The sequence below is a fragment of the Bos taurus genome, chromosome 17 (assembly GCF_002263795.3).
Source record: "Bos taurus isolate L1 Dominette 01449 registration number 42190680 breed Hereford chromosome 17, ARS-UCD2.0, whole genome shotgun sequence".
NCBI classification, from domain to species: domain Eukaryota; kingdom Metazoa; phylum Chordata; class Mammalia; order Artiodactyla; family Bovidae; genus Bos; species Bos taurus.
In genome coordinates this window covers 37,026,143-37,052,625 of record NC_037344.1, presented here as the reverse complement: position 1 = coordinate 37,052,625, position 26,483 = coordinate 37,026,143, and the positions used below count along the sequence as shown (strand labels likewise).

The 26,483-nt window shown below is 34.8% G+C and overlaps 1 protein-coding gene across 2 annotated transcripts in view; it reads right to left on the bottom strand.

The window, feature by feature from the left end:
- FSTL5 (follistatin like 5) overlaps positions 1-26,483 on the bottom strand; it is a 930,240-nt gene that overhangs the window by 138,429 nt on the left and 765,328 nt on the right. For both annotated transcript variants that reach the window (XM_024977492.2, NM_001206863.1), the window contains one exon: positions 21,865-21,999. In XM_024977492.2, the coding sequence (XP_024833260.1) occupies positions 21,865-21,999 (135 nt within the window). The remainder of the gene's footprint in view (positions 1-21,864; positions 22,000-26,483) is intronic.

Here is a 26,483-nt window from a genome sequence, read left to right as displayed (position 1 = left end):
AACAATAATGTAAAACCTAACATTCTCAATCTGCTAAATCCCCACCCTATAGCACTAAAACCACAAGTACTTGGTTAAAAGGATGACTAATCCTGCACCTGAAATTTTCTTTCTGAAAGTACTTGAAATACATCTTAGTTCTCATACAATTTTATGACAGAGAACCCAAATATCTGTTACACAGTAAAAAATTTGATGTAAAAATATTAATTGGAGGATTATAAACTAACAATAAAATTTATAAAGGAATTTCAGCTTAATCATGGAAGACTTGTTATCAAATTACAAAACATCCTGATGGTCCCAAGATGAGTTAACTATACATGACATGTCTAACTTGTTCGTTGAGTCATTTGTTGAATAGGATATTTTGCACTGGCCATTTCAATGTTAACCCGACATCTTTCCTAGCGTTTTTTTTGGACTAGAATAGTTTTCCTTCTTTCTGACGTAATTTGAAAAGTAGTATTTAATAGAAAAAAAAAGCACAGGTTTCTTTGTTTTGCTCATATTAGTGGGGAGGGAATGGCAGGTCCTACCTAAGATGACACCACAAGATGTTTTATTCTCAACCTTTCACAGCATTTTCACTTACTAGTCTATGTTTTCCTAGTTATTAGAATGTATCTACCTGTTTTAAAAATATTATTTAGATGAACAAAGTGAAACTTGGGGTGGTTTAATTTGCAAATGATATAACTGATAAGGGATTAATATCCAACATATAACTCGATATCAAAGAACAAATAACCAGAAAAATCAAACCCAAACAAACAAAAAACAAAAACAACCATATTTAAAAAAATGGGCAGAAAAACTGAATAGATATTTTTCCAAAGAAGAAATGCAAATATGAAAAAATGCTCAATATTGCTAATCATCAGGGAAATGAAAATCAAAACAATGAGATATCATCTCATAGCTTGGAAAGGCTGTCATCAAAAGAACACAAATAACAAATGTTGGGAGGATATAGAGAAAAGAGAACTCTCATTCACTGTTGGTGGGTATGTAATTGATGTAAGTCACTGTAGAAGAGTATGATGGTTTCTTGCAAAACTAAAAATGGGACTACCACATGACTTAGCAATTCCACTGCAGGATACATATCCAAAAAACACAAATTTTAATTTGAAAAGATACATGCACCCCGCTATTTATAACAGCATTATTTACAATTGCCATGATATGGAAGCTATCTAAATGCCCAGGAAAACCTGAACAGATAAAGAAGATATGGCATATGTACACATATAATGGAATATTACTCAGGCATTAAAGAGTGAAATTTTGCCATCTGCAGCAACATGGATGGACTTAGTGGGCAGTATGCTAAGTGAAATAAATCAGGCAGAAAAAATAAATACTGTGTGATATCACTTATATGTGGAATCTGAAAAATATAAAATAATAGTGAATATTTCCCAAAAGAAGCCTATTTGTAATATTGTATATTGTATGTATTTGCAATAAGTATAAGTGAAAATAACCTTAAAATTGTGCATGCATATATATATATATATATATATTTATATATTTATACACACATATGGGCTTCCCCAGTGGTAAAAAAAATCTTCCTGTCAATGCAGGAGATGCAAGAGACATGGGTTCAATCCCTGAGTCAGGAAGGTCCCCTGGAATAAGAAGTGGCAACCCCCGCCAGTATTCTTGCCTGGAGAAATCCACAGACAGAGGAGTCAAGAGGGCCACAGTCTGTGGGGTTGGCAAAAGAGTCAGACACAACTTGGCCACTGATCACACACATATATTTAAATTAAAAGTTAAAAAAATTCGGTAGTATATTTAAAGAGAGAGGACAATGTAATGAAATCAGAAAACTATCTCAAGTTTTCCACAGGTTTTGCTTTTCTATTTTCTTTCTTTCTTTCTTTTTATTCTATGCTTCTTACAGTTACAGTTCAGTTGCTCAGTCATGTCCGACTCTTTGCAATCCCCTGGACCACAGCACGCCAGGCCTCCCTGTCTATCACCAACTCCTGCAGTTTACTCAAACTCATGTCCATTGAGTCGGTGATGCCATCTAATCATCTCATCCTCTGTCATCCCCTTCTCCTCCTGCCTTCAATCTTTCCCAGCATCAGGGTCTTTTCAAATGAGTCAGCTCTTCACATCAGGTGGCCAAAGTATTGGAGTTTCAGTCCTTCCAATGAACATTCAGGACTGATTTCCTTGAGGATGGACTGGTTGGATCTCCTTGCAGTCCAAGAGACTCTCAAGAGTCTTCTCCAACACCACAGTTTGAAAGCATCAATTCTTCAACGGTCAGCTTTCTTTATAGTCCAACTCTCACATCCATACATGACCACTGGAGAAAACCATAGCCTTGACTAGATGGACCTTTGTTGGCAAAGTAATGTCTCTGCTTTTTAATATGCTGTATAGGTTGGTCATAACTTATCTTTCAAGGAGTAAGTATCTTTTAATTTCATGGCTGCAGTCACCATCTGCAGTGATTTTGGAGCCCAAAAAAATAAAATCTGCCACTGTTTCCAATGTTTCTCCATCTATTTGCTGTGAAGTGATGGGACCTTGTCTCATTAAGACTCCTGGTCATAATGCTACCTGATTTTTTTTTTATTAATTATTTTTTTTTTACTTTATAATACTTTATTGGTTTTGCCATACATCAACCTGATTTTAAATCTCTACCCTTTCAGGAGCCTAACGTTTTATCCATAGAGTTATTGTCCTCACTAGTTGTAAATGCCTAAAGATGAGATTGAGAAACAAAATTCTTCCTCATCATGTTAGAAGGGAAAATTAAAGCATGAAGAAGTGATATCAGTTTCTAAAGCCAGGTAAACAAATCACCACTACACATTAAGATTAGAAATTTGGAGTTACTGCCCATATTACTTTAAATACACTGTCTTCTTCACTTGAAACATCGTTGTTATTCCTGCCAGCTGAATAATTACCTCAAATTGTCACTGGAGACCAAATGCTGGAAAATTATGCAAGAAAGAAACATTTCTGTTCTCCTTTATCTTTCCTCTCCCCTCCTTTCCTGTCCCTATCCCAACTAATACAGATTCTGTAGTGATAAGAGAGTACAATGCCAGCTGCCTTTCTTCATTCCATTGTCAGCACTGAGAAAAGGGCAGGAGACAGCAGCAATACTCGAGCTGCTACAGTGACTGGCACAGAGAAGAGAAGAACGGGGTCAAAGATGATGAGAGGGAAGTGACAGGAAGAGAAATAACTAGGCCAAGCCGTGTAGCCAACCATGCTAAGTGAAGAGTGAACGTGGCGCTGAAACGTGAAGCATTTTCAGCCGAAGTCTTCTGATACGACAAGGACTCCACTAACGTAACCTCTAATTATCGCTCACTCTTGAAAATAAGATGCTGTTAGTCATGACTTTGGGAATGTGATATAAAAATTATTTCCCTCCCATATATGAGTATGTATTTTTTAACTAACATTCACTATGAAACTTGTCTTTTTCACTTTCTACAAGATGGAATGGCAAAGGAAAATGATACGATTTGAATACAATCCTGAAATCTTATGTTCCAAGAGCATTTTTTCAAACAAGCATAAAATGTTTCTTGTGACTGTGAGATTCAAAAAGGGAATTAAGCTTCACAGAAGCTACACACTGTATAAGATACAAGAGTAAACAAATTGGCAGTTTTTATACATGCTGATAAAAGTATAAGCAATCCCTAAATAAACCTGAACCTCAAAATAGTTTTCTGTTAAACAGAATATAAAATATTTAATCTGTAACTCTTTCTTGAATAGTCCTATCCCTAGGATTTTTCACTTTTACCCATTTTTACCATTACATAATTTTAGCCATTTTTCAATATATTTAAGGAAATATTAAATTTAAATAATTAATTTAAATCTAAAAATTAATGGCCCAGAATAATAACAATATCAGTAACCAGAACACATTTATTGAGTCCTTGTTATGTGCTAGACACTGTGCCAAGTATCTTCAAATATTGGATTCATTAAAATTTCATTTATACCACTATCTCTAATTGAGTTAATTTCCCTAATAATTTTTAAAAAGCAAAATAAAGTAAGCATGTGCTAAAAATATGAGACTAACCAAATAGTCTGGAGTGAAATAATATATTCTAAAAATAAACAGATGAACAGAGTACCCACTTATTTAAGTATCAAACAAAATAAACTCAGATTAGTCTCTGAGACTAATCTGAGAATTGTGTACTGGCCAACACTGCACCAATTGGTATGAAGTAAAAGTTGCTTAAGGGCCACAAAACATAAAGCTGGCAGTAGATTATCTTTTAACTATTATTATAATAGAGTCTTTTCATTGCCAGTTTTGCTCTAATTTTTTGGTTACAAATTAATAGGCATAAACAGCCTAAGGCATAATCTAGTTCTTGACTATTTTAATATGATTATTTATTACAAAAATAATATTTTAGAGGTTCAAATAGACAATAAATCAAGTAACACTAATCTTTTGAGAAATGCCATTATACCAAATACTTATCGAAAGATGAGAAAAGGAAGATTATTCAACCTTATATTGAATGGTCATGTTAGCTGTGTTCCAGTAGCACACTGAAACAAATTTTCACAATACGTATTCCATATTGAGATTAAAGGATCAACATAAAGACTATTGGTTTTATCAACTATGTTGTCAATTTGAATTCAGTTAATCCTACCCAGCTAAGAAAAAAATTACTCACACATTTACTACATATTAACAATGAAATCTAGCAAAAAAAAAAAAAAAAATGGGGGGTATATCTCTAAGGTAATTGCTAAATAATGGCTGTGCTATGCTGTGCTTAGTTGCTTCAATTGTGTCTGACTCTTTTCAACCCTTTGGACCATAGCACACAAGCCTCCTCTCTCCATGGGATCCTGGCAAGAATACTGGAGTGGGTGGCCATGCCCTCTTCCAGGGGATCTTCCTGACCCCAGGATCGAATCTGCGCCTCTGAAGTCCCTTGAATTGGCAAGCAGCCTCTTTACCACTAGCACCAGCTGGGAAGCCCAAATAACTTTTTTTCCTTTGCTGAAATACAGCACGTAAATAAACCCTAATTTGACTTTTTCTATTCTTAAATTTCAATGCTTCCCTTAATCTCAGTCAGTTCAGTTCAGCCGCTCCGTTAATCTGGTTCTAACTAATAATTCATTCTTACCATGTACTGCAAATTCTCAACAAATCTTTTTATGAATATATTACATGAAGTCAATAAAACCCACCGTTACTTCATGACTCTTCCCTGAGTTGACACACTTTTAAGTTTCCAGCTGTACAATTACTGCTACACACCAAAGAGTAACTCAAATGTCATCACCTCAATAAAGATTATGCAATGCAACTCAGTTGAAATTTGATATTTCTGGGGCTGCAATCCTATTGCATTTGGCTTGTGTGTTTATTACAGCAATTATGTTATTCTACCTCGTATTATAGCTGTCCTTTACTTCTAACTCCACCAAACTATAGCCTTTCAGAAAGTTCAGAGCTATTTTATTCAGTGTTAGGTATATTCTAGCAGCATATTTCTTTGTGTGTGTTCTTTCCTCAGTGAACATTTCCTAGATGAAAACACAAATCAGCAAATCTATTGTTCTCTGTACACTTTTGGTTTGCCTTACAATGAAACTTGTTAACTTTATAAACTGTGTAAATATCCCCTTTCAAACAGACATTAGACAACAAATAAATTTGGAGTAATGCTGAAATAGTACTCATGTACTTGGGAAATTAACAGCTTCAAGCACATTTAAATTATGTAAATAAAATTGAAGCCATTGTAAAAAGTATTTAAATTAAATTAATTCAGCTACCATGGAAATACGGAAGTAATTAAAAGGAACATAAAATGAAACTATATTTTTAAAATATTAAGTACATGACAGATTCTTCCTAAAAAACTTCTGAATTATATGGCCATTCAATGTTCCTTTAATATGTGTGATTGCTGCTTTCCAAGGCATATGCAAAATCAACTCTAATAGATAATGTCAAAGTGCTTTCCAAAGGGGGCTAAAACTGATGGATAATGAGTCTTAATTTTCCAAATCTCCTCAAGTCTTGGTGTTATGCAGCTTTTTAATTTTTGGTATTCTAGTGGATGTAAATGGTATTTCTCTGTGACTATAAAATGTGGTTTCCTTGAAAAGTAATGAGGATTCACGTATTTTCTTAATATATATTGGCGCTTCATCATGCCTTCTGTCTGAAAAGTCTTTTTAAAAGTACTGCCTAGTTTTATATAAGTTGTTTCCCCTATATCTACCTGCCTATCTCCCTACCTATCACTGCATTAATCAATCAATCTATGATACTAAGTTCTTATTAGGTTTTTAAGTTGCCAATATCTTGAGGGCAAATTCTTATGATTAGAACTTCTTAAATTTAATCTAATCTTACTGTTTTAATGATATTTTTTTCTGTCTTTGAACCATATCCCTAAAATTATATTATGATATTAATATTCAGTCAGTTCAGTTCAGTGGCTCAGTCATGTCCATCTCTTTGAGACCCTATGAATCGCAGCATGCCAGGCCTCCCTGTCCATCACCATGACCATAATTAGCAGCTTCCCTGGGCCAGCAATGTGGGAGACCTGGGTTCAGTCCCTGGGTTGGGAAGATCCCCTGGAGAAGGGCACGGCGACCCACTCCAGAATTCTTGCCTGGGGAATCTTCATGAACAGAGGAGCCTGGTGGGCTACAGTTCATGGGGTCATAAAGAGTTGGACATGACTGAGCAACTAAGCACAGCACAATCATAATTAGCACAATTTTGGATGTAATATATACATATATGTATCTATATAGTCTTTACTTAAGTATCATTATAATAATTACATTAGAAAATAACACAGCTTTTTACTTAATGTATGGTATAACCTCATTCTTCTGAATCCAAATATTACCTAGAAACACATTTTGACTTTCTATAAGGATATATTTCAGATAAAAACAGAAATATTTTATTCATGAATAATTTATGTTTTATTAAAATATTGCTAAAATTGTTGGAATATTTCTAAAAGTTTTATTAATTATGCAGAGTCTAGAATAAATATATGCATTAGAGAGTAGATCAATTTAGGGGAAAGATATTTAAATTGGCACATGATGTTACTGCTTGCGTTAGAAAACTGAATTTTAAGAAATTTCATATTTAATAATATTTCATAGTATTTCAACAGAAATATGGAAATATACACAAAGTTGGAAAGTAAAGCAACTAAGGAGGATGAACAATAATCAAACTGTCTGACTCATTACTCTTTCTGGCATATTCATGTAACAATCAGCTCTTATAAGAATCCAGATATTTGGGCAAACAGAGGTTAAAGACCACACAGATGTATAATCTGGGCTTTTTGTACACAGCTGATAAAAATTTAGGTTTCATAAAACATTAAGAAGGCACCTTCAGCCCCTCACCTGGGAAGCTGGGAATTTGAAGGGCATTTTTTTTTTTTTAATTAACTCTTCAAACATCAATACCATTTTCTGACAGAGTTCTTATATCTGAGAACTCTAAGAGAATCATGGAGTGATAATTCTAACCTCATTTTGAACCTAAGTACAGGTTTCCAAAAACAGGTTTCCACTCTGTCCAAAAGTAGAATGTTCCTGTGAAATCTTTCACAAACCAAAATGTCATAAAGTGAAGAATTACCTTAGGACATACTTTGCTAAGGGACACACTTTGCTAAGACTCTTTAAAGGCTATAGCATAACAGACTAAACATGATTTTAACTTTTTACCATGTTTCATAAAATGAAAATCTTTTTAGGGTTTCTTTTGGTTAGGGACTGCTGATACTTGTAAGTCTTTTGTAAAAGCAAAGTGGCCTAAATTGAATTTATGAAAATTGGAGGCCGCCTGTATCAGTGATTCTGCAAAATATTCACAAGTATAATGCCTCTGGAATTAAAGTGAGTCCTAAAATTTTTTCCTGAACATCAATAACAAAATATTAGTACACAGATTTTAAAAATGTTTCACAGAGATTTTATACTCAGTACTATCACTGTATATAAGCATATTTAGTGTGCATGCCTGAGGAAATATAAATAAAATTTCATCATTACTTGCCTAATTTTATCATAAAATAAATTAGGCAAATTATCATTGTGTAATATGAGATGAGATAGGAATATTCCACTGAAGGTATATAATGCCCTGCAGACAAAATGAGGCAATAGAAACAAACAAACAAACAAAAAAAAACTTAGAGCAGTATTTAGTTTTGTAGGCAAGTGATGGCTGATTACTGATGATTGTTGTAAACCTGTCAGTTTGATGACATTCAGATCACATAGCCTCTTGTTAGATGACAAGCCACTATCATTGTGCAAAAAATGGCAATGAGTTAGGAACAGATAGGTCTATTTAATGACATTGAAGAGGGTGCTATTTTGAAAAAATAGGATTCAGATATGGAAGTCATGAGGCAGATCATTTCAGCATGTTTTGGGTCAACACATGACACAATTTACGAAACATATTAATTCACAGGATGTGACAATGTCATTGACCAAACTGAGAGCACAATATTAAAATTTAAGATAAGTAATGAAAAATAATAAATGCTTATCATGCATGGTTAAACTTGACATGAGTCTGATTATTCTTAGCATGTTTTGTTTCATAAAAAGTGTACTCAAATGTAAAGGTCTGTGAGAAATATTTAAGAGTTTTGTGTTTATCTAAATAAATATGAATTATTCACTGTACTTTAAAATGTTTTGGGTATAGTACTTTTATTGAGTAGTATTCAGTGAATGCTAAAGAAAGTTAACAATAATTATCACATTGATTTATTTAATTTTTCTTAAATATTTATTTTTCTTTGATTCTTTTTGACTCCAGCACTTAGCTCATAACTATCAGGATTAAAATATTACCCTGGCTATGATGTCCACAGAGAGTAACAGGCAAATTTGGCCTTGGAATACGGAATGAAGCAGGGCAAAGGCTAATAGAGTTTTGCTAAGAAAATGCACTGGTCATAGCAAACACCCTCTTCCAACAACACAAGAGAAGACTCTACACTTGGACATCACCAGATGGTCAACACCAAAATCAGATTGATTATATTCTTTGCAGCCGAAGATGGAGAAGCTCTATACAGTCAACAAAAACAAGACCAGGAGCTGACTGTGGCTCAAATCATGAACTCCTTATTACCAAATTCAGACTGAAATTGAAGAAAGTAGGGAAAACCACTAGACCATTCAGGTATGACCTAAATCAAACCCCTTATGATTATACAGTGGAAGTGAGAAATAGATTTAAGGGCCTAGATCTGATAGATAGAGTGCCTGATGAACTATGGACTGAGGTTCGTGACATTGTACAGGAGACAGGGATCAATATATCCCATGGAAAAGAAATGCAAAAAAGCAAAACAGCTGTCTGAGGAGGGCTTACAAATAGCTGTGAAAAAAATAGAACTGAAAGCAAAGGAGAAAAGGAAAGATATAAGCATCTGAATGCAGAGTTCCAAAGAATAACAAGAAGAGATAAGAAAGCCTTCTTCAGCAATCAGTGCAAAGAAATAGAGGAAAACAACAGAATGGGAAACACTAGAGATCTCTTCAAGAAAATTAGAGATACCAAGGGAACATTTCATGCAAAGATGGGCTCGATAAAGGACAGAAATGGTATAGACTGAACAGAAGCAGAAGATATCAAGAAGAGGTGGCAAGAATACACAGAAGAACTGTACAAAAAACATCTTCACGACCCAGATAATCACGATGGTGTGATCACTGACTTAGAGCCAGACATCCTGGAATGTGAAGTCAAGTGGGCCTTAGAAAGCATCACTACGAACAAAGCTAGTGGAGGTGATGGAATTCCAGTGGAGCTATCTCAAATCCTGAAAGACGATGCTGTGAAAGTGCTGCACTCAATATGCCAGCAAATTTGGAAAACTCAGCAGTGGCCACAGGACTGGAAAAGGTCAGTTTTCATTCCAATCCTAAAGAAAGGCAATGCCAAAGAATGCCCAAACTACCACACAACTGCACTCATCTCACATGCTAGAAAAGTAATGCTCAAAATTCTCCAAGCCAGGCTTTAGCAATATGTGAACTGTGAACTTCCAGATGTTCAAGCTGGTTTTAGAAAAGGCAGAGGAACCAGAGATCAAATTGCCAACATCCACTGGATCATTGAAAAAGCAAGAGAGTTCCAGAAAAACATCTATTTCTGCTTTATTGACTATGCCAAAGCCTTTGACTGTGTGGATCACAATAAACTGTGGGAAATTCTGAAAGAGACGGGAATACCAGACCACCTGACCTGCCTCTTGACAAATTTGTATGCTAGTCAGGAAGCAACAGTTAGAACTGGACATGGAACAACAGACTGGTTCCAAATAGGAAAAGAAGTAAGTCAAGGCTGTATATTATCACCCTGCTTATTTAGCTTATATGCAGAGTACATCATGAGAAGAAACACAAGCTGGAATGAAGATTGCCGGGAGAAATATCAATAACCTCAGATATGCAGATGACACCACCCTTATGGCAGAAAGTGAAGAGGAACTAAAAAGCCTCTTGATGAAAGTGAAAGAGGAGAGTGAAAAAGTTGGCTTAAAGCTCAACATTCAGAAAACGAAGATCATGGCATCCGGTCCCATCACTTCATGGGAAATAGATGGGGAAACAGTGGAAACAGTGTCAGATTGTATTTTTTGGGGCCCCCAAATCACTGCAGATGGTGATTGCAGCCACGAAATTAAAAGATGCTTACTCCTTGGAAAGAAAGTTATGCCCAACCTAGATAGCATATTCAAAACAGAGACATTACTTTGCCAACAAAGGTCCATCTAGTCTAGTCAAGGCTATGGTTTTTCCTGTGGTCATCTATGGATGTGAGAGTTGGACTGTGAAGAAGGCTGAGCGCTGAAGAATTGATGCTTTTGAACTGTGGTGTTGGAGAAGACTCTTGAGAGTCCCTTGGACTGCAAGGAGATCCAACCAGTCCATTCTGAAGGAGATCAGCCCTGGGATTTCTTTGGAAGGAATGATGCTAAAGCTGAAACTCCAGTACTTTGGCCACCTCATGTGAAGTGTTGACTCATTGGAAAAGACTCTGATGCTGGCAGGGATTGGCAGCAGGAGGAGAAGGGGACGACAGAGGATGAGATGGCTGGATGGCATCACTGACTCGAATGACGTGAGTCTGAGTGAACTCCAGGAGTTGGTGATGGACAGGGAGGCCTGGCGTGCTGCGATTCATGGGGTCGCAAAGAGTCGGACACGACTGAGTGACTAACTGATCTGATGATGTCCACACCATATCTCTAACTACAGATTTCCCAGATTCCTAATTATTTTACCTAACTCATGTTGGTTGAATATAAAAATGATTATTAATTGATAACTGGTGCATTTGAGTCCATCTATTATGGCAACCCACTCCAGTATGCTTTCCCGGAGAATTCCATGGACAGAGAGGAACCTGGCAGGCTACAGTTCATGGGGTTTCAAAGAGTCAGACACAACTGAACAACTAACACTTTGAGTTTTACTTCATCCCAGATAGACTATACTATTCTCCATTTATACTATCCTAGCCTCTGTAGACATTGATAAATTCATGCATAAATGATCTCATTAAATCTGTACAACTGCTCTTTAGAAGTATTTTCTGTATTTAAAAATAGAAAGTAAATGAAGGCTAGAAAGGTTAATCAACTTGTTCATGTTACCAGAATATGCTCTATTTCCAAAGTTTGTGACACCATACTTAAACTGCCTTTAAATGTAAAAATGTCATATTTAACCTATTTTAAGACCATTTCCTCTACTTCTAAACTAGGTAAGTACTTCTTAAACATTCATATAGCTTTTGGAATATTTAGGTACAACTGGCTACATTTCACCATATTTTTAAATCTGTGTATTGTGAATAACAGTTATCACATTTTATAATAATTATTAACTTATATGAACATTATATATTTATGTAATTTGTTCATTCTTGTAACCTCATTGTAAAGTTTATCTCATTTAAAACATTCATTTAAAGAACAATAATTAATTTTAGTTCATAATAGCCAACAAATATTAATCTATTGAAGTTAATTCTAATGTAAGTAATGTCGTAATAAGCCAATATTTCCAACGCAATATTGCTTGTGACAATCAAAAAAGAAAAAAAATGTGTGTGTATATATATGTATATATACTAGTGTAACATATTTAGATATTATCTTCCAATATTTGTGAAAAGTAGATTAATCATATCCTTTACTAAAATCCCAGAAAGATGTCATACAATCAGCACCTAGTATTTAACACATGTAGAAGCTTGAAAGCTTTCCAGAGTAGCCTACATTCACGTTGCTTTTCATTTACCATAATTCTGAAGATGAACTGTTATCCTCTGGGGATTGCCTTCCAGAGGGAATGGAAGTGCTTTAAGTGCTTATGCTCTGTGCAAGATGTTTCCAAATAAATAACTCTACCTCTTCCTAAACCGCATCACATATTTCAAATCATCTTCTCCTCCCTGTTAAAACCACTACACAACTGTCTAGGGCCCATTTCTACTGTTCTCTGCATTTAAATCCTCCCTGTATTCCATTCCATTAAATCTTAGTTATCAAACCCTAAACCCTAACATAACTGAAGATTATATTATCTTATAGCATTTTCTTGTAGTTCAAGTTTTGTCACATGACAAAACTTCCAGTGAGTTTTGCCAGCATGTTGGGACCTATAACTCAAGGTTTTCCAATTCAAAGATCCAGACACAACAAATATCAACCCCATGGACTGTGAGGTTTTGCATGAATCTTTCTCTCAACAGCACCATATTGCTGGGAAATATAAGAAAAAAAAATGAGATTGATACTACTATGAGAATTCGGTTATACAGAAAATAACTAGATGATTACTCTGAAGCCATGGTTAAAGTCTGTGTTGTGTCATTTAGCCCCAAACTTGTAAATCTTTCTCTGCTTTTTATTGCTGTCTACACGAGATTCAATACCTCTTCTCTGCCTCTTTCAAAAGGAAAACAGAAGAAAAGCATCTTACCACATATTGTTTTAGTATAATAGAAATGTAAATTGACCAATGTAAAGGGGAAATAAAGTAAAGCTTTTGCTTTAAATCTAGCAAAACTGGATCCTGGAAAAATATTTATTTTTGCTCAAAATATCTTAATATCTACATTAAAGGAAAAAATATACTCTTCTCAGCAGGGTCAATTTCCAATATGATGACAATAATTTTATATTTGGATATGTAATACTATAGGTGTTAATATACACTCATATCTCTATCTACATCTATCCCTATCCATAAATCTGTGTACATATTTCATTTATTTTGGTAACTCTCTGATTTCTAAACACTTATTAGATTTTTCCAGTCTTACTAAAATGATTTTTATCAATGTTTCTAGCAAGAAGTAATTATTTTCAGAAAGTTGGTAGGAGTTGGCAAAATGTCCAGCAATACAGTGTGTGCTTTTCTATATCTGCACAGAATTCTCTTAGTGAATTAGTATCTATGCCTTATTACAGATAAGAATATTAAAGCTCAGAGAGGCTAAGCTGTAGTTCCAAGTCATAGGATTATTATATGGTAGAAAAATAATTCTAACTCATGTCTTACTGCAAAATCCATACTCTTCAATTAGAGAAATCTGCTTTTTAGATACACAGTTGATACATAAATAACATGTGTTTGAATTGTGTGGGTCCAATTATACAGGTTTTTTGCTTTGTTTTTTTCCCAATAACTATCTACTACAATATTACACATTCTGCGGTTGGTTGAATCCATGGATGTGGAACTGCAGATACCAAAGGCTGACTGTAAAGTTACACTCAGCTTTTCAACTGCAAATGCAGTTGGGGTTCCTAAGCCCTGCATTCTTCAAGGGTCAACTGTACTTTGTACCTCATCATTGCTCAAAGGAAAAAAGACCTCCAAAATTATTTTTGCTGAAGGTTGATAAGTCAATAATTTTTAATATGTGCAAATGAAAACAGTGAAGTCATCATTGATTGGTCTGTGAATGTTTCCTCTGGCTTTTTGAGAATATCTATCTGTCAACATACAAATGTGACTTGTGTAATCAATATTATTAGCCTTTGTCCATGGAACTACTAGAAGAGAACTCAGAGCAATTCTTAAGTTAGAGATTTACAGAAGGATGTAGTTTTCCCTGATGTGTCCTCCCCCTGATTTTGGTGGTGTTATACAGAATTCTGACAGTTTATTGAGTACTAGGAAACATCCCAAGGAAAACTGTCTTATACTACACAGTCTCACAGTTTCAGTTTATTCTCTTTTATCATTGATAATATTATACTCAGTAAGCTTACTTATTTAACTCTATCCTGGTTTTACTTATGTGCACTACTTTCTAAAAATTGCTACTTTCACATTAACAACTGTATCTATGATAATGGTGCAGGACATTTATGGAAAACAAATTTAACAAAAATTAAAAGTCTTTATTTAAATGAGAGATAAATTTTTTATTACAAAGAAACTGTGTTTGCATGCTTACAAAATAGTAGAATATAGACATGAAATAGTGATGTTCTGGATATCTGTGCTACAGCTAAAATCCATTGGTTTTATTAACAAAACCAATGTCAGGAAGCTTCTCCCTTATGTCTTCTTAGAAGTGGTTTACATTTTCAGGTCTTATACCTAAGTCTTTAACTATTTTGAGCCAATTTTTATATACGGTATAGATGGGGGTCCAGTTTCATTATTCTACATGTGGATACTGTTTCCCAGCACCAATTTTTGAAAAGACTACCCTTTAGCCAATAAGTATTCTGAAGCCCTTGTCAAAGTAGGTTGACTGCATACATGTGGATTTATTTCTAGGCGCTATTTTCTGTTCCATTTGTCTACATGTCTCTGTTTATATCAAGAACAAGCTGTTTTAATTACTATAGCTTTGTAATGTATTTTGAATTAACTCTCAAATTTTTCTTCCTTTCAAGTTTGTTTCAATTATCCTAGATTTTTTGCTGTTCCATATGAATTTTAGGATTTTTAAAATATATTTCTGTAAAATGCCACTGAGATTTTGATGGAAATAGCATTGAATCAGAGATTCCTTTGGTTAAGATGGATGTTTCAGAAATAGGCATTCTTCTAAAGTATGATCACAGAGTATCATGATATCTCTCCATTTATTTGAGTTTTTTTCAGTTTATTTAATCAGTTTCTTATAGTTTTCAATGTATGGGCTTTCACCTCCTTGGTCAGATTTTTCCTAGGTATTTTATTCTTTTTGATGCATTTGAAAATGGAATTGTTTTCTTTATTGCCTCGCAAATATACCCTGTTAACATATAGAGAAAGACAACTGATTTTGTATGTTGACTTTGCATCCTGTAATTTAACTGAACATGTTTATTAATTCTAACTGGTTTTTGTGTGTGTGTGTGTCTGGAGTCCTTGGGGTTCTACCTATTTGAGGTCATATAATCTGCAAACTGAGACAGTTTTTTTCCTTCCTTGGATTTGGATGACCTTTATTTATTTTCCTTGCCTAATTGCTAAGGCTTGGAATTCTAATATTATGCTGAATAGAAGCATGAAAATGGGTACTCTTGTTTTGTTCCTGATCTTAGAGGGGAAATTTTTTTTTTGTTTTGATTTTTAGTTTTTTACCATTGAGTACAGTGTTAGTGGTGAGCTTAAAAATTTATGGGCTTAACTATGTTGAGGTAAATTCCAATCCAGTTTGCTAAGCATTGTTATTGTAAAAGAGTGTTATAAAAAGAACTTTTATCATAAAAAGATGTTTTAAATGTTGTGTTGACATCTATTGGATGATCAAATGATTTTTATAGTATAGTTTGTTAATGTGCAAATCACATTAACTAATCTCCTTATGTTAAACCATCCTTGCATCCCAGGGACAAATCCCATTTGATAATGGTGTATGTTCTTTTTAATGTGTCACTGGATTCAGTTCACTGATATCTTATAGAAGAATTTTGTAACTATATTCATCAGGTATATTGGCCTATAACTTTCTCAAAAGCACATGTAGCAAAAGCAAAAATAGCCAAGTTAGAATATGTCAAATTTAAAAGCTTCTGCACAGCAAAATAAACAATCAATAGAGTGAAAAAAATACCTATGGAATGGGAGAAAATATATTCAAGCTTTATATCTGATAAGCATTTAATTTTCAAAAAAAGGGACTCCAATAACTCAATAGTAAAAAATAATAGCCCATCTTAAAAATAAGCAAAGGACATAAATAGACATTTCTCCAAAGGCACACAAATGGCCAATGGACCATATAAAAAAGTGTTCTATACCACTAATCATCAGAGAGGCAAATCAAAACCAAAATGAGATATTATTTTCCTACCTATCAAAATAGCAAAAGATAAAAGTATTGGAAAGGATGTGGAGAAATTGGAAGGTCTAGACTCATTTGTAGGTATGTAAAATGATTGAGCCACTATGGAAAACATCACAGAGTTTAGATATAAAACTATCCCATGATCCAGCAGTCCCACTTGTAGATGTATATTGAAAAAAAACTGAAATCAGAATCAAAGACATAGCTGTACACAGTGTTATTCACACCATGCAAGATATGGAAATAACCCAAATATCTACTGACAAATCAATGGATAAAGAAAATACTGTATATACATATAACCTAATATTATTCACTCTTAAAAAGAAGGAACCATGTGGATGGACCTGGAAGACATTATGTTGATTGAAATCAGCCTGTCACAGAAGGACAATTACTGTGTAATTATACTTACTTGAGATAGCTAAGAAAATAAAAATCATAGAAGCAGAAAATACAAGGTGATTGGCATGGGAAGAGGAGAAAGGAGAAACCAAGAGTTGTTCAATGGTTTTAAAGTTGTAGTTATGCAACATAAATAAATTTTGGAGCTCTGCTGTGCAACTTAGACCCTATACTTAACAATGTGGCATTGTGCCCTTAAAATTCATTGAGAAGGTAGACTCTATGTTAAAAATTTTTACTAAAATTAAATTAATTAAAAATAAAATCAAATTTTCATGTTTTTTCTTTGAAAATCTCACATGATTTAAGTACAGAAGTAATATCTATAAATGTTTTACTTCTAGACTTAGAAAACAAAAGTCACTATATCTTTCTCTTGTACTGTTTCTTATAAGATGGCTTTGAAAATTCCATAAACAAATGTAGTAAGGCTGCACTGTTATATCTTATCAAATAGCATTTCTGATTTTAACAGCATATTGCTAACATAATCTCAAAGTTATTTAAAAAGAATTATTTGACCTGCAAGAGTTTGAAGGAATAAGTAAAATAAAGTGAAAACATGATTTCATGAACTGTTGATAATTAAATGAACAATATGACCAAATTTTATTAAATCTTCCAGTAAAATTTTTCACAAATTTCCATGATGGTAGATAGTATGATTCATTGATTAAAGAAACTATGGCTAGATATTTCAATTTTGTAACAGAGATTTATGTGGAAAAATATATGACCAATATTAAAAGAAAATTAAAATATAGAGTTGAAATTAAAGTCTGCATTATAAGCATTATAAAGGACAAGGACGAGTAAAGTTTTCAACTATTTGTCCTAAAATTAATTTCTAACAGGTAGTTAATAGAAAATTGGTATTTAGCATAAATATATAAAAGGAGTAAACAAATTTTAATGGACCTTATCTAGGTCATTAAACTGAGTTTCTCTTTTCATTTTCTACTTTAGAATTTTATTTTAAAATATTTGCTTATAAAAGTAGTTGCCTAGCCAGACATAATATAGTACAAATATGCTGGTAGCCATGACCTGGATAAGAGTCTCCTTCCTCATTGGATCCATTCATATCCTCATTTACACACTGATTGAAAGAGGAATAAGAAGATTACTGGGACAATGTTTTGTTGCTGTTCAGTCCATCAGTCATGTCTGACTCTTTGCAAACCCATGGACTGCAGCATTCCAGGCTTCCTTGTCCATCACCATCTCCCGGAGCTTGTCAAACTCATGTTCATTGAGACAGCAGTGCCATCCAGCCATTTCATCCTGTCATCCCCATCTCATCCTGCCTTCAATCTTTCCCAGCATCAGAGTCTTTTCCAATGAGCCAGTTCTTTGAATAAGGTGGCCCAAGGATTGGAGCTTCAGCTTCAGCATCGGTACTTCCAATGAATATTCAGAATTGATTTCCTTTAGGATTGACTGGTTTGATGTCCTTGTTGTACAAGGGGACTCTCAAGAGTCTTTGCCAACATTATAGTGCGAAAGCACCAATTGTTTGGTGCTCAGCCTCCTTTATGGTCCAACTGTCACATCTATATGCGACTACTGGAAAAAACATAGTCTTGATTTGATGGACCTTTGTCGGTAAAGTAATGTCTCTGCTTTTTAATATACTGTCTAGGTTGGTCATAGCTTTTCTTCCAAGGAGCAAGTGTCTTTTAATTTCATGGCTGCAATCAATATCTGCAGTGATTTTGGAATCCAAAAGAATAAAGTCTCTCACTGTTCCCACTGTTTCCCCATCTATCAGCCATGAAGTGATGGGACCAGATGCCATGATCTTCATTTTATGAATGTTGAGTTTTAAGCCAGCTTTTTCACGCTCCTCTTTCAATTTCGTCAACCAGCACTTTAGTTCCTTTCACTTTCTAACATAAATGTGGTGTCATCTGCATATATGAAGGTATTGATATTACTTCTAGCAAACTTGTTTCCAGCTTGTGCTTCACCCAGCCAGCATTTCACATGATGTACTCTGCATAAAAGAAAAATAAGCCGGGTGAAAATATACAGCCTTGATGTATTCCTTTCTCAATTTGGAACCAGTCCATTTTTCCATGTTCGGTTCTAACTATTGCCTCTTGACCTGCGTACAGATTTTTCAGGAGGCAGGTAAGGTGGTCTGGAATTCCCGTCTCTTTAAGAATTTTCCACAGTGTGTTGTGATCCACACAGTAAAAGGCTTTAGCACAGTCAATGAAGCAGAAATAGATGTTTTTTTCTGGAATTTTCTTCCATTTTCTATGAGACAACGGATGTTGGCAATTTGATCTCTGGTTCCTCTGCCTTTTCTAAATACAACTTGAGCATCCAGAAGTTCTCAGTTCATGTACTGTTGAAGCTGAGCTTTGAGAATTTTGAGCATCATTGTGCTAGTGTGCAAAATAAGTGCAATTGTGTGGTAGTTTGAACATTCTTTGGCATTGCCTTTCTTTGGGATTGGAATGAAAACTAAACTTTTCCAGGTCTGTGGGCACTGCTGAGTTTTCCATATGTGTTGCCATATTGAGTGCAGCACTTCAGCGGCCTCATCTTTCAGTATTTGAAATAACTCAGCTGGGATTCCATCACCTCTGACTAGCTTTGTTCATAGTAATGCTGCATAAGGCCCACTTGACTTTGCACTCCAGAATGTCTGGCTCTAGGTTAATGATCACACCATCATGATTATCTGGGTCATTAAATATTTTCTTGGATACTTCTTCTGTGTATTCCTGCTATCTCTTCTTAATACCGTCTGCTTCTGTTAGGCCCAAACAGTTTCTGTCCTTCATTGTGCCCATCTTTGCATGAAATGTTCCCTTGGTATCTCTAATTTTCTTGAAGAGATCTCTAGTCTTTCCCATTCTATTGTTTTCCTCCATTTCTTTGCATTGATTCCCGAGGGAGGCTCTGTTCTCTCTCTCTCTCTCTCTCTCTCTCTCTCTCTCTCTCCTTGCTCTTCTTTGTAACTCTGCATTCAGATGGATATATCTTTACCTTTCTCATTTGCTTTTTGCTTCTATTCCTTTCTCAGCTATCTATTTGTAAGGCCTCCTCACACAATCATTTTGCCGTTTTGCATTTCTTTTTCTTGGGGATGGTTTTGATCACTGCCTCCTGTACAATGTTATGAACCTCCATCCACAGTTCTTCAGGCACTCTTTCTATCAGATCTAATTCCTTGAATCTATTTGTCCCTTCTACTGTATAATCATAAGGGGTTTGATTTAGGTCATACCTGAATGGCCTAATGCTTTTTTCAATTCAGATCTGAACTTGGCAATAAGGAGTTCATGATCTGAGCCACAGTCAATCTTGGTCTTGCTTTTGCTGATTGAATAGAGTTTCTCCATCTTCAGCTGCAAAGAATATAATCAATCTGATTTTGGTATTGACCATCTGGTTATATCCATGTGTAGAGTTGTCTCCTGTGTTGTTGGAAGAGGGTGTTTGCTATGACAAGTGCATTCTCTTGGCAGAATTTTTTTAGTCCTGTTTCCTTTTGTACCTCAAGGCAAAACTTGCCTGTTTTCCAGGTATCTGTTGACTTCCTACTTTTGCATTCCAGTCCCATATGATGAAAAGGACCTCTTTTTTTTGTGTGTGTGTTAATTCTATAATGTCTTTTATATCTTCATGGAACCATTCAGCCTCAGCTTCTTTGGCATTTTTGGTCAGGGCATAGACTTGGATTACTGTGATACAGAATGGTTTGCCTTGGAAATGAACAGAGATCATCCTGTCATTTTTGAAACTGCACCCAAGTACTGTATTATTAAGATGGAAAAGTAGAAGGATATGAACTCATCTTCTATGGTGAGAACCCCAAAATTTCAATAAGCTGCTGAACAACCACTGACATGAGAACATTGAATTCCACCAAAAATTATACCCCACATCCGAGGGGCAATGCTTGAACCTGGTCTAAAATTTGGGCTCAGAGAAATTAGCATATAAAGGATTCTCAAAATATCAGAGTCCTTGAAAAGCTTAGACTAATATGAGATGTAGACAGGCATTACAGATTGACTTTGGAGCAAGGAGAATGAATAGTCAGTCCAAGCAAATTGAGAAAGAATCCGAAAATAGCCATGCATGCCATGTGTACCAGAGGAAGAAAGTGTCTGAATCTTTCCCTGTAAGTAGCTAACTTGATGAATGCTACAGGAGTACTTTGTGTTCTAAATATTATAGTTCAGCTATAACCAAAAATTCATCTTTAGTATCTCCTTCCCATCATATTCCTTTCACAAAGTAAAAATGTTTAAGTAGGACACTACATTTTTCTTAAAACTTCATGAGAAAATTAGGAGACATGTACAGTGATGACAAAGGATTTCAAGCAGTAAGTGGAGAATAGCCCATGATGTGTTGGTGCCAGGGCAGTGAATGTTTCAGGTGGCTTACTTCTCTACCTGCTGCAGAAAAAGGTTGATGTACAGCTACTGGACCACTGAATACAGTGCAGAAGAGAGAAAAAGAATGATATTATGGTATTAAGCTTATAGGATACCCCTTGGCTGTATTGTGGGACCAAGAATCCCAAATCATTGAGGAGAGGGAATTTGCAAAGGATTTAATTTCCTGTATAAGCACATGGGAAGACAGGACTCAAAATAGCTTATATACATCTGCCAAAGAAACAAAATCATTTTCATGTCATATTGAACATTTCACAATCTTGCACCTAATCTTTCAATCTACTTTTAATATTTCAAGAATTCTATCCTTGCTATATATGAAAACTACTTTCATTTGTTTATTTTTTAACTAATTGATCATTTGCTTAGCGTTTTCTGATGCTGCTGTTTCTGAAAAAAGCTTAGTTTTAAAGTTGAGTGTGATGTGTGTGTATGTATGTGTTAATCACTCAGTCGTGTCTGACTCTTTGCGACCCCATGGATTATAACTCACCAGCCTCTTCTGCCCATGGGATTCTCCAGGCAAGAATACTGGAATGGCTTGCCATTCCCTTCTCCAGGGGATCTTCCCAGCCCAGGGATTTAACCTGGGTTTCCCTCATTGCAAGCAGATTTTTTTTACCGTGTGTGTGTGTGTGTGTGTGTGTGTGTGTATTCAATACATACGGGTCTTTCTAGCAGAATCTTCCACAAAAAGAGAAGAGATGTCTTCATCCACTCCTGCTTCATTTTTTGCGATACAAGTGTATGCTCCTGTATCTTCATAGCGCACATTGCTAATATGAACCTCACTGCCATTTGCTGAAAACAGAGGCAAATGCAACTTGTAAGCTACAATTTCAGCTTTGGTACAGTCATTTCTGATTACACAGTCAAATAGTTCACTTAGCTTGTCCTAATTAAACTGTTTTCCTTCCTACTTCCATGCTTTGGAGACATGCTAAGTTATTTCTAATGCATTCAAGTGTTTCATAAATTGTGCTGTCATTCTATTACAGAGATACCAATGCTACTTATCAAAAGCACACACAGTATATTTTATATTCACTTCATACTCCCTACCTTGCATAAGAAGTGTTACATGTTGATAGCTATAATTTCATTTCTGTATTCATTTTTAATATTCAGGATCCACTTTGTTTTCAGCTTTTACAACAGTTTTAATTAATACCAATATGGTTCATTCACAGAGAATACACGTGAAAATACATGTCATAAAGGAATTAAGTGAGCTACATCATATAAGTATAATGCCATTCCATTGAGCAAGCATATTATTGTGTCTGCATTATACATTAGGAATCATTAAGTATGGAGGACAGAAAGAAAATATACGCAATTCCTTTGCAAGATTCTCAGTTGTTTTCAAGAAAAATATACCTAATCTAAGCAATATTATCATATGGAATTGATATCATCATTGTCAACCAAAGGGTTAAGGGATTGATTAACCCAACTTTTAAATCTTGGTAAAAGAATATTTGAAGCTAATCTCTGAATAATAAATTGCATTCCTCAAAGTGTAAACAAGGGTATAATTACCCACTTACTATACATTGGCAGACCATGAAGTACTTTTACACATGCGTGCATGCTCAGTTGCTCAATCTTGTCCAACTCTTTGCAACCCCATGGACTGCAGCATGCAGGCTCTTCTGTCCATGGGATTTTCCAGGCAAGAATACTGGAGTGGATTTCCATTTCCTCCTGTATGGCATCTACCCAGGGATTGGACCCTCATCTCCTGTGTTGGAAGGTGGATTCTTTACCACTGAGCCATCTGGGAAGCTTTTACATACATTATCCCTTCATAGTTCCGGATAATAACTAATTATCAGATGAGGAATCTTAAGCTCCTAGAATGATCTTACGCAATTTACTTCCCTCAATATAAGGGCTGGATTTCTATTATGGCTTAAGTTTTAATGTTTTACTCATTTGTTTAGGTTTGCATATTTTCTTTTACTTTCTTTTTTTCTGTGTGTGTGTGTGTGTATGTGTGTTTATGTATATATTCCATGTTATCCAATCACGGGGACACCATGTTCTGTCTGCAGTAAAAAGGAGCATGATTCTTCCTGATAGAGATGGGGATCAAATAATCAGAGTGGCTATTTGGGGAAAGAAGGTAAAAAACCAAGGGGAAAAGAGCTTAAATGTCATCCCTATGGGGATATGGAGAGGCAGTGAGTGTTTGGGGAAGGCTAATCACTGAAATCACTCAAACCTCTTTCTCTTACAAATGTCACTGCACACTTCCATTCCATCATTTGTTGAGAATCACTTCTCCAAAGCAGTTGGCAGGTTTTTGTGTTTGTTTTTGCTTTTCTCAAAAAGGCCAGATGGTAAATATATTAAACTTTGTGGGCTACACAGTCTCTGTGCCAACTACTCACCTCTGCCATAGCAGCATGACAACAGCCAAAGACAATATTTTTAAAAATGTGTGTGGCTCTGAACTAAAAACAAAAACAGAAAACAAGCAAAAATATTGCTTTATTTACAAAAAATAGGCAGTTTTCCAGATTTGGTCTGGGGTCCTTCATTTGTAAACCCATGCTCTAGATGATGGGGAAGAAACAAAGTATCAATATTTTAGCCCAGATCAGCTTCTTATTTTGTGTGAAACTTGACCCTCTCCAAAGACCACACACTTAACAATGTGAATTCTCTAGAACTTTTGAAACCCTTAAGTTAATTTATTCTTCAAATTCTCTCTTCCCAAAATTCTTATATGTTTTTCTAACTTATATGCTTGTCTTTCCCTCTTTTCTAGAGGGATTTTCTAATATCTAGAAATTATCTAGCATTTCTAGATATTTTCTATTCTATAGCCAGAGCTACCAATTTCCTGGTTCATTTATCATCCTGACACATCTGGTTTCAGAATTAGAACAAGATGACATCCCCTGCACCCACTTTTTAAATATATTACTAGACTATTACATAAGGAAATTTACAAAATTTCAAATTCACAATATTCAGTTTACAGAATGTTACTCGACCTTTACAGTTAGATGCATTTCATACCCTACTTCACTTTTATTTCAAATCTTTTTTCTTTGTTTAATGTTTTCCAGCAAATAATAACTTCTTAATCTAAGCAGGTGGTCTTCTTTTTTAAACCATTAAATACATACACATGATTAGAAAGTGAACTCAAATAATTTTACAGTATATAAGTTTAAAAAGTTCATCACGCTGTACACCTTAAATTTACACAAATTTTTAGGTTAACTTTATTTCAATAAAAGATAAAAAATAAAGAAATTAATCCAAACTTCCTGTTTTCATCAACATCTTAATTTTTATTTAATTCTCAAAGGAAACTTTCTCTGCTTCATTCTAAGATGATCCCCTCCTTCTTTCTTGTTGATTTCCACGACAATTTGTCCATCTTTCACCTGCTCCATTGTCCACATATCTTTCTCTTTACCTATATCTTTCAAAACAAAATAAACTGTCCAAGAAGTAAGAAATAACTTCACCAGTCCTAAACCTTTTCACCAGAAGCTACTATCTTTTATTTTTCCATCTTTCAAAATTTTGAAAGATATTTTTATTCCTATCTTTCATTTCTAAGGACACAGCAAACTGATTTTTTAAATGTCACAGGGACAAACTAATCACTAACCCATGAATATATTTTAATAGTCTTCCTTGACTGTGCATATAGTATTGATGAACTCTTTCCCAGTTTTGGCTTTCTTTTCTTTCCTTCTGTAATATCATTTGTTCTTATCTCTTTGCTAATTATTAGTCTCCTTCTGATATTCTCTTGATTTGCCTGCCAATAGAATATTTCTTCTTTTCTAGAATTTTACTTCTCATAACAGCCCATCCATTTGCATAGTTATTCAGTTAGTGCCTAGACTTAGAGTTCATATAGAAGTGACAAACAAGCATCTTATGAATAAACAGATAATTAAATAACTATAGAATTTGTTAACGTGTTAACCTACACAAAGCCACACGGAAATTCACACTCCTGTGCGCCAGATTTTTCTCTTAGGCTGTGCTCCCAAATCAACTTTTATTACTTGTCATAGCCTCTTAAAACTTAACCTAATTTCTTTTATTTAAAAAAAATGATAATAGCTGTTTTACAAATGTCCTCATTCTTTCAGTTGAGTGAAGATTGTAACTAACTTCCCAAATTTTCCTTCTCTTATAAAGGGCATCCCAAGTGGTCCTAGTGTTAAAGAACCTGCTTGCCAATGCAGAAGACATTAGAGACATGGGTTGGATCCCTGGGTTGGGAAAATCCCCTGGAGGAGAAAATGGCAACCCACTCTGGTATTCTTGCCTGGAGAATCCCATGGACAGAGGTGCCTGTTAGACTATAGTCCATAGGGTCATAGAGAGTCAGAGACAACTGAAGTGACTCAACACACACAACACCCACACATTTCTAAAACAAGGCTATATTATGTTTATAGAATACGGTTTGCTGCTATCAAGTGGGCAAGAGATTGCAAAATCAGAAGCTAATTAGACTTTTACTCAATTTGATTTCTGTTAATCAGATCAATCTTCTTCTCAGATAATAGACACTAAGACACAATCAGAGAAGGAAACATGTAAATTTATTTTGCCTAATTATATTAACATAACATTGTTAGGATTCAGCTTTGAAAGATCAAAAATACTCTTATATGTCATTCTGGATTTTCAGAAATAGATAAGTAAATGTTTTTAAAAGATTTATTTAAAAATGTATGCTAATAAATTGAATGGTAGTCCCCGTCCAGTGTTCTTGCCTGGAGAATCCCAGGGACGGGGAGCCTGGTGGGCTGCTGTCTATGGGGTCGCGTGGAGTCGGACGTGACTGAAGCGACTTAGCAGCAGCAGCAGCAGCAGTATACTCATATAGAAATAAGGAAAATATATTCATTTCTAACAGTATGAATAGAAGGAATTTAAAGGCATGGAATAAGGGATGTAATGCCACGTAACAGATATTCCAGTAAAATGACTGTCCCTGGACTACTCTTGACAATGGAAATAAGATCTGTATATTTTATTACTTACTATGATAATCAAACTATATGCAATTAATTTTGCATTATTTTGATTATTTGATATGATAAAGATTATCTGTTTTTTAATACCATACATGTGTGGTTAGTATAATCTGTATAATGACTAATCACAACTGCATATTAGATTGTTAGAACATGTAGAATATTTATATATTAGAATGCAAGAACTTCATCACTTTAAAACAACACAAATGTGAAACATATTTAGCAATATTTTTATTTTTTTTTCCTTTGTTCATTTGG